The sequence below is a fragment of the Populus euphratica genome, unplaced genomic scaffold, assembly GCF_000495115.2.
Source record: "Populus euphratica unplaced genomic scaffold, PopEup_1.0 scaffold20.1, whole genome shotgun sequence".
In the NCBI taxonomy this organism is placed as follows: Eukaryota; Viridiplantae; Streptophyta; class Magnoliopsida; order Malpighiales; family Salicaceae; genus Populus; species Populus euphratica.
This window is the reverse complement of record NW_011499854.1, coordinates 130,378-140,538: the sequence shown is the minus strand read 5'-3', so window position 1 is coordinate 140,538 and position 10,161 is coordinate 130,378. Positions and strand designations below refer to the sequence as shown.

The following is a 10,161-nucleotide window of genomic DNA, read 5'->3' as shown; positions in this document are numbered from 1 at the left end:
ATGGTGTTATATGTGTCAAAAAGGAGTTAAAAATAGAGTTTCTAGACTAAAAAACTATAAGCTCTAATTTTTTGATCACCAGTGTAAGTAAATACAGACGATTTGTTGTTTGAATTTTTTTAAGATATATACTTTAGAGCAAATAACGTATCTTTCACCCTATCTGATTGAAGAAAACACAAGGGTCGCATAGGTGGTCCTTCCCTTATAGACCATGCATTGGTCCTTGTCTAGTAGGCTAGGCTTAATAATGCGTAGCCTTTTTTTTTCTTTTTTTATTTAATTTAAATTAATATTTTTTTATATGTATTTTTTAAAATATTTTTTTGTTTATATTTCAAGTAATACCCCTTCTTTATGATTTTTTTATGCTTATTTAATCTTTTTTAAATAGAAATTGTTTTTTATATATTTAATTTCTAAAGAGAATATTTTGATTCATTTATTTTTTATTTATATAAATTAGCTTTTTTAAAAAGATAAAAGACATTAATTTTTAGATAATATTTTTGATATGTATAGCTTTGCATGATATTTTTTTCTTTTATTTTTTCAATAAATTTTATGATTGTTTCTTTCTATTGTCATTTAGTTTAATAAAAGTTGATTATTACAAATAAATTCATTAAATACTATTATGTAAATGGTTTGTATTGCGAGATTAAATATCTTAATTTATATATTTTTTTAGTTTTTTAGTTTTGTTTTAGTTATTATGAATGAGTTTTTTTATTTAATTTTATAAATGGTTCTAAATTTATTTAATTAGACGAGTGTATAAATTTTTTGGTTTATATTTAGAATTTGTTTTGTCAAAAAACAGTTGAAAAGGTCTATATTTTTACCTTTTTTATTGGAAAAACAATTGGACTTGAAGCATGGCACAAGTAAAAAAAAAAAAAAACTAATATCTAAAAATTACATTTATTAATAGTTTTTTATGATATAACTAAATATTACAAAAAAAATTAAAATTATTTTTCATGAAATTGATTTTTTTCAAAAGAAATTCGCTCTTTGGCAAAACAAATGAAACCTTTGTATAGTTAATTATAACTTTTTTAGCACTTCACGTAAAAAAAATAATGGGTCTTGGGTAAAAAAAAACTTGGGTTCCTCGAATTATCAAAGAGAGAGGATGATTTAAGTACTTCCGAAGCGAAGTAACAATTTCTCATCCCAATTATCTGAATTATCACCTTTACTTGAAATTATTTTATCATCTTAGCTTGGAGTTACAGAAGTTGAGAGTGGATCAAGTGGGCAACATCACTACTCAGAGAGAAGACTAAGGTATTGGGAATATAAATAATCTATTTAAGTTGATATAATTTTTTAATATTAAACCTTTATATGTGGGCCATAACAAAAAACAAGAGAGGATAACTGGCTTCTGGGGCACTTTCAATGCTGATTCACGCGATGCTAGTATCCAAGGCAATATCGAAAAATGAATGGGAAAGATCGGGAGACCAAGACAGGGAGGAAGGTGGTGAGGCGGGCGGAGAACGGTAAGATGAAGATGAAGAATTTGAAGACACGTTGTAGTTTGATGGATTCCGAACCATATAAGGCACCACATCTTCAAGCAACCCTTGAGGACCTATTGCTTCCAAACCCGATTCATGCACGTTATCATCAGCTGTGCTGGTGCTAGGCAGGGAACCAGGACTGGTGACATGCGCCGAGTACTCATGGGCTTGTTCTGGTGTTAGTTGGTTTGCATGGGCTTGGAACTCGGCTTCTGGAATGGTTCCTTTGGGCTTCTTGGAAGGTGGATCACCATTCTGTGGCTGGTTCGATAAGAAGTAAGGGTATGTAAAGTGTAAATGGAGTCCTTCGTAAGTGATGACGAGTGTGTCTGGATCCTCGCTGCACCTTTCCACCTGCTTTTTTGCACTGCAACGTGGGTTCGTGCACCTATAATAGCTTCTGTTCCAGTCACAACAAAATTTATGTTGTCAAGTTTTTTGGTTACACAAACATATCAAAGATATGGCATATGTCATATGATGGACAGCACCATAGTTAACTATAACGTGTTTAGCATGTCAATTTTTTCTCTAAAAGAAACGAAGAACAATCCTCAATCCTCCATCCACTCAAAGCCATATGCGTTTCTAGTATTCTTAACGCTTAATTGAAGAAATTGATATATGGTGAATAAGAAAGAGGCTAGAGAAATTGATGAAAATCTTAATTGATAGAAGCAACCAATTAAATCCTCAAATTTGTTCACAAACTAATGTCAATGAATACTTAATTTAAAAATTAATTGTATTTTGATTCATAATTTAGAAACCCGATATCGTTTACCAATCTTATTTATGCAATTCTAAGGGAAAAAAGAAAAAAGAAAGAAAATTAAAGTTATGCATACTTGATACGTATACCGGGTCTCGTTATATAATAAGAAAGAAATTGAGAGATTATTACTAATTCAAAATCTCTTGACGATGTATAAATAGTAGCCCCCCCCCCCCCCACCCCCCCAATTATTTCTCCCACTGATTTAAGTGAAAAGGAAAATTTACGTGAAGATACCCAAAAGGTTTCACAAAAAATAAAAAATAAAAAATAAAGAGAAGAGAAGAGAAAAGAAAAAAAGATTCAAAGGGTAATTTGGGCATTTCCTTGGCATTGACAACAAAAAAAATTTAAATTATCAACTATAAGTGTGTGTAAATGTGTATTTAATATTATGATATAAAGTCATTTTTTAAAATGACATTAAAATAATTTTTTATTTTTAATATTAGTACATTAAATTATTTAAAAAATCACTAGAAACTATTGCAGCTAAATATTCTTGATTCCGGAAAATTAAATTAATCATTAACAACTTTATTTGATCTCTTATAATACAAGGGATAAGCGTATCAACTATTAGGAAAATGATTGACGTAAAAAATATATATAAACTATACGGAAAAAAAAGGTAACTAAGGAGATGGTTAGTTACCTAGGATGTGGGCTGTTCTTGATAGACTTGTGCCCATATTTCCTCCATTTATAACCATCATCATCCATCCCATTGCCACATCTCTTCAGTTTTAGAGTGTACTTGTTGTTCTCCATCTTACTCAAACCCTTTTCCAACAATGAAATTCTGGGGAATAAAAGAGAGATGGAAATATATATATAGAAGTTTAATTAAATCATTTTAAGTGCACCTTAATTAATTTATACAAATAATTCAAGTTTATTTAAGAGTGATATAGAGAGGGGAGTTCAAACTTCAAACCTGGCTTGTGAAACTGCTTGGGATTGGTCTTCTCTGCTTGACATCGATAAAGCATTCTCAATATCTTGGATTGTTGGGCCTGAATAGACTTTGGATATGAGCTTGTTGATAGTTTGTTCATTCGTAGTACTTGGTTTGGATTGGTTTTTCTCCTTTGGCAAGAAAAAGAAAGGAGATTCATCATCAAGAAGCTCTCTAACAAGCTCATCTTCACTCTCATGATCAAACCATGTACTACTCTTTATTACTCCTTCCATGTTGTTCTCTCTAACAGGAACTCAATTAATCAGCTGTGCATTACAACAATAATATCTATCTCTGTCTCACACAGAACAAGAAACCAAAGAGTAATTAGTGATAAGAGATGTGAGTAAGAGAAAGGTTCAGGAAGAGGAGGAGGAGAGAGCGGAGTAGATGAGGAGGAATTTGTAACGTCTACGAGCCCTCTTGACTTTTAAAGCAAGATTTTACTTTGTTTATGTTGGAGAGAAAAGAAAGAAAGAAAGAGCTATACTACATTACTATCTTGTATGTCTTCTACCTTGACTTTCTCAAAAATTTCAACACTGTCAAACAGGTAACATTTTTGGTTGAAGGTCCAGCACTGGGTCACCACCATATTGTTTTTTATGAGGCTTAAATGCCCGCTTTGCACACCAAGGCAATCGGCAGCATCTACCGTCTAGATTTATAACAAGGCGAATAAAAAATTACGATGCATTTGAGCAAGTAAAAATTGTTGTGGAAAGTTGGTTGATTGAAGAGTAGTGTCCTTCCATTATATGTTGCCGGTTGATCAAGCTTCTATATAAGACAGCTTCACAATTTCTTTTTCCACTACTTATCTCTAGCACTTTTGTTTTCTCTGAAATTTCATTTAGTGTCTTCTTTGTCTTGTTATAGAGTTTTGATGACATAGGTGACTCGAGGGGGGCCTAAGCTACCTGACCCATGACCCCAGTTCAACCAAAGCAAGAGTCAACCACTAAAGAATCAATAAAAATTATATATATATATATATAAACCCTTCAATTATCTAAGTTATTAATTATTCTGATTCAGTGTTGGTATCATTCTCTCTTAAATTCCTTAATGGCAGTGGAGCATTCATTATTGGTTGGATAACATTAGCAGATCAAGTTAATTATTGCCAATTCATGCATGCGCCCAAATTATCTTTTGATAGTGGAGAAATGGTTCACCTGAAATTGCTGTATTATGTTTGTAAGGAAAAGAACACACTACAAACAGTTTAATGTTTTTTTTTTTCCTATGAACAACTAAGATTGAGGCTTTTATTATCATTGATAAATTTTATCCTTAAACTATCATGTTTTAGATAAATATTATCTCTTTGTTTGATTTGATCGTTAGTACTCTCTATTCCTTTTTTGATATTGTCAGATGAAATGTTTTAAAGATGCTAATATAAATTCAATCTATTTAATAATATAATTTCAAGATTAATTAAATATAATTTCAAGATTTTTTGAAGTGGAAAGTTTTTTTTTTAACTTTCCAAACAATAAAAGTTTAGTAAATTATGAAAAATATAAAATAAGCTGGAATTATTTCAATTTTCTAAAAGCCCTAAAAAAATCATACAAATTTATACACATAATTTTATTATAGTTCATAATTTTTATTTTTATATATATCATTTCTAAAATTAATATATTTTAATCTGGATTAGGTGTCACATATTCGACAATGCACATATTTTGATAATCATACTAATATTTTGATAATCATACTAGTAAGTGAAGATAAAAGGTTACAAATAAGGTTTGGAGAGTCAAATATGCTTGTAATTTATTACTTTTAGAATTACAAATGGCCTAGCAAAAATGATATTGCCAAATCAATTCCTTCACTATCATAAATTTGTAAAATACCAAGTGAAAAACCAACAAAAAAATCCCATTAACAAATTACAATAATATTCACCAACGTATAATAACATCTTTGTTTCTATTGGTAACCGTTAGTGATTACTAAGGAAACTAACAATGGAATTTAATAAAAGAAATAGATAGTTTTTTCCTCGTTAATCTCATCGGCAAATCTAATGTCTCATGATAAACTTGCCAATAATAATTTATCATCGTTAATTTTTATTAGTAAACTTATCGATAATATTAAAGTTATAACCAGCAATATGACTGTATTCGCTGACACTTCCATTTCTTCTTTTTCTTTCATTTTCTTTTACATAAAACAACACCCTTCCCCCCTCCTATTTTGTCACAAATCTAGCTCCAATCATCATAAATTTGGCCACTTCAACACTCAATCTAGTAGTATTTTAATCCTAGTTTAGTTTCTTTTAAAGATTCACCACATCAAGTAAACTAGCCTATCTATTTTTTGTTCTAACCCTTTTTTATGTTAACTTTTTGGTATTTTTATATATATTATATGTAGTCTATTTATGTGTTTACTTATTTGATATATTTTTTCTAGAGAAATATGTTGTATGAATATATCATTTGTACATGTTAGGGTTTGTTTAAGATTTTAAAAAATTATATTTGTTTGTCATTTGATGAAATTGAGTTTGATTTTGTAACTTATGTGAGTTATAATAAATGAAATAACAAGTTTTTTAATGGGTATGTTTCACGTTTTATCAATTTTATTGTTAATTTAAATTTTTTGTTGATTAAAGAAATTTGAATTTTTGGTGAAAATCAATAATGATTAAAGTGTACTATTCAAATATATTGAATAAGCTTGAATTGAACTAATGATAGCTAGTTAGTTGGGCACTAATAAATTTTTAATTCATATTATTAATTAATACATGTTGTCACTAATATTTTGTATAGGTTTCATATAAGTAAGGGATAATCATTCTTGATGTATCGAGTTTCACCCGAAGAATTATGCAAGATGGATTATTGTTATGGGTATGAGGGTTTTATTAACTATACACTATCAAATACAAAGAATATTAATAAAGGCAGTATTAGATATCCATGGAAGAGGTGTAAAAATAAAACTTTTCTTGATCTAGATGTTGTTATAATGTATTTTCTATAAAAATAAATTTATAAAAAAAATATTTATGTTGATTTGTACAAGGGGAACCATATATTCTTTATAAGACCATGGTAAAGGAGATAGTTGGCTCAACTTATAATATTAGCAATGTGTATGAGGTTATAGATAATAATAGTAATCCTTATATAAACGAATCAGGGTTATGCAAGTGAATGTTCAATTATAGATAAAGAACCAAATATAGACGTAACTAAGTTTTTTTTTTTTTACTTTTGAAAGATCTCGACGAATCATTATAGATGAACACACAAATCATAATAAATTATCATCTCTTGCATAAGTGTTCATTATCATGTCAGATTATAGACTAAATAAGGTCAGTTATGACAGAATCATCAAATGGACAAGAAACATTTTACTTGAAGGGAATAAACTGAGAAAAATTTTATGATGTTAAATCTATGATGAAACCTCTTTGCATTGGATACTAAACAATTGATATGTGTCCAAAGTTATGCATCTTGTACTACTGTGAAAATATAGATGTTATCGTGTGTAAAATGAAAAGGCATGATTATTTACCTTATGTTTTATTGGTCATTAATGCATTAAACACTCTAAATAGTAAAATTTGATTTGCATGTATGTACATTGTGGTTTAATGTTGCATTATTGTTGGAATTTAAATTAATGTAAGCATTGTTTAGATGAACAAAAGTGTTGTGATTTCATGTTTTATATTTATTGGTTGTTAGGTATATAAAATGAGATATTTTAGACCAATAATATATTGGATAACAATCTTATATCCATTTAATTAGAATCACAAAAAGTAATAAAAACTATAAGGACGACTCGTAAAGGGGGTATCTCTTCTGAGCAGAATGTATACATTGGTAAGTATATTTCTTAGTGGAAGCTTGACCTCAATATATAAGTTTGTTTTCCTTTCCTAAATAGTAAGAAAATAAACAACAATAGATAAAATGTGAATAATTAATTTTAATGAATGAATAAAAATTTAGGTTTACAAATATTAAAGCTACTTGCACGATAACATCGACGATATAATCATCGATGGAAGTGTTTTTTTATCTAATGGAGTCAAGTTTCTAAAAATCTTGAATGAAAACCTATAATTGATGTTTGGTTTAGAAAGTTCAAGATAAGTATATACATTAGCAATTATTTTTTTAATATTTAATTTAGTTAGTTTTTTTATTTTAATAAACTCATTATTTTATAAAATTGACGTATAGGGAAAAAAATTATTAAGAAGAGGTTGACAACAATGTGGTCATAACAATATAGAAAAATGATAACGTCACTGGACCATGCAATTTGAATCAAGTCAGCAATCACTGATTGTTCATATAATCATCACTGGTTGTCCATAAAATCATACGAGAATAGGTTCAAGTTGAGATGACATAACTTAAGGCCGAGACAACTGAATTGAGGGATAAAGTGAATGTCTTCAAGTACTTTGGCAGCCCTTACTAGTAATTGTGCTTAAACTTGTCACCCTCCTAGTTCTAGTGCAAATTAACCTCTACATCCTCCTCCAACTTTTATCCACTAGATAAATAAATTATATTTAATAATATTTTTAAATTAATAATAAAAATTTTCTTTTAAAAAAATTAATTATATTTTAATAATATTTTTAAATTAATAATAAAAAATTTCTTTTAAAAAAATTAATTATATTTTATTTTTTTTAATTGTATTGTTTATTTTATTTTATTAAAAGAATTTACATATAATACCATCAAGATTATCAATAAAAAGTGAAATACCAATAGAATTACCGGTGGACTAAGTCTCTCAAAGAATTCTAAAGAGTTGAAAACAAACTACAGGATTTATCACTATTAAATGTAATTTTCTAATGGTAACATGCATATAAATATAATTCTTTAATGGATTAGATTCATTGATAATTTGTTATAATTACGGATGAATTTACTAACAAAATTTTTAATGATAAATTGTTTTTGACACGATGAGTTTTTAAAAAAAAAAATTATTGGTGATTATATTACTAATTAAATAAAAACCATAAATGATATATTTTTTCGTCTAGATTTTGCTATTTTCTGGCCGTGATTGTTAAAAGTTAAGACAATATTCACATCAAATGCATTTCATATTACATTTAACAGAATTTAGAAAGTGATATATTTTTTCGTCTAGATTTTGCTATAAATAAAAAAAGTTGATAAGCATTAGCAGAAAGAGACCCAAAATGTTGTTCTCATAATAGAGCAAATACCTACTCGATTATCTCAGGGATACAAATACAACCACCATGGCGAGCAATCCAGAAGTATACATGGTAGAGATTATCTTTTGTGTGGTTGCTTCGAAGTGAGGGAAGTTACGTCTGCATCTGGCTTTGACTTTTGTGAGTTCTAAAAATGCCACACATAACGACAAGCTGTGGTTGACTGTCAGAGTGGGCTTAGGTGTGCTTGGTTCCCGAAGGGAGGTGGGGAGTGAGCACGGGGTCTGCAGACATAATTTGCCTCGACGTTTCTCCAAAGTCAACCCTTTATTAGGTGGGACCATCTGGTCTGTGATTGGCTGACACGTATGACTAATTGGGTCCCACTAGTCTCTGATTTTCACGTGTGGAGATGAATGGAGTCGTTCGACCTGTTCCCGGCTTGCTTAGCCTAGATCCAAGTCACTGACGGTGTACCTAACAACACCTAGGAGAGTTGCCTAACTATAACACAATAGTCGGGTATAATGTTTTGTTACGCAACAAACATATTTCTGTATTTATTTCTCTATTTTTTTTATCTTGAAATAATAATTAAATACTATTTAATATTAATTAAGTAAAATACTTAGGGCGCAGAGGAAATATTATCCTCCATTGACTTACATTCATGAGTACTATATATTTATTGTTTCGATAAGTTTTTTTTTAATTTTACCTTTTAAAAATTTTATTGATAACTAATTTAGGTAAAATTATCATAGAAGAAAAAAATAAAAAGCTAAAAAACTAAAATGAAACATGCAGAAAAGATTGGTGGTGTTTCTATTTTTTTTTGTTAAACTTTCAACGTGGTCCTCATTCTTTACTAATTATAATAATTAGGTCCTTCAATTTTTGAAGTTTCCACAAAACTTTATTTTTTTAGTCCTTGATTTGAAACGAAAGAAAAAAGAGAAATTTACTAGTTTTTGACGTTAAAAAAATTATTATTGATCTAATTTTAATTACTAAAATTATCAATATTTATGGCAAAATGTTTTATTTAATGAGAGAAGTTCAACTTAAGTTGTTTTCACTTAAAAATTGCTTAAAAATAAATATGAACTAAAAAAAAAGTTATTTCAGATTGATTTTAAATTTTAAGACTTTTTTTTTTTTTACCTTGGATCAGTTTATCAATGTACCTATTGTGTTTTTCTAATTGTTTTAAGTTGAAAATACCTTTTTATGTTAAAAAAATGAATTCTAATTTTCTAGTTACTATAATGTCCATAATCTAAACAAAATCAGAAAAGGTGTTGTTTGACTAATTTTTTTTAAAAAAATAATATAAAACAACAACATGTCATTCTCTTTATTTACAATAAAAAACCATGAGTTCAAGCACTTGGATCTTTATTAAATGGGCCAGATATATTGGCATAGCTTGTTAGCCTGACAATCCTTGACCATTTATTTATTTATTTATTTATTTATTTATTTATTTATTTATTTATTTATTTATTTATTTATTTATTTATTTATTTATTTATTTATTTATTTATTTATTTATTTATTTATTTATTTATTTATTTATTTATTTATTTATTTATTTATTTATTTATTTATTTATTTATTTATTTATTTATTTATTTATTTATTTATTTATTTATTTATTTATTTATTTATTTATTTATTTATACAT

The 10,161-nt window shown here is 28.0% G+C and overlaps 1 protein-coding gene across 1 annotated transcript; it reads right to left on the bottom strand.

The window, feature by feature from the left end:
• Positions 1 to 1,322: 1,322 nt before the first annotated feature.
• Positions 1,323 to 3,980, bottom strand: LOC105122444 (probable WRKY transcription factor 49). The gene is made up of 3 exons (XM_011021544.1): positions 3,245 to 3,980; positions 2,963 to 3,109; positions 1,323 to 1,932 (listed from the first exon to the last, which is right to left on the bottom strand). Exons 1-3 carry the CDS (start codon positions 3,499 to 3,501, stop codon positions 1,416 to 1,418), a joined length of 921 nt encoding a protein of 306 aa, XP_011019846.1. The 5' UTR covers positions 3,502 to 3,980; the 3' UTR covers positions 1,323 to 1,415.
• Positions 3,981 to 10,161: the final 6,181 nt, after the last annotated feature.

Excerpts from the sequence above, each read along its gene's own strand:
- LOC105122444 (XM_011021544.1), bottom strand. The coding sequence starts at position 3,501 with ATGGAAGGAGTAATAAAGAGTAGTACATGGTTTGATCATGAGAGTGAA. Across the intron at positions 3,110-3,244 it reads CAAGCAGTTTCACAAGCCAG|AATTTCATTGTTGGAAAAGG; the intron begins GTTTGAAGTTTG and ends TTTATTCCCCAG. Across the intron at positions 1,933-2,962 it reads AAGAACAGCCCACATCCTAG|AAGCTATTATAGGTGCACGA; the intron begins GTAACTAACCAT and ends TGACTGGAACAG.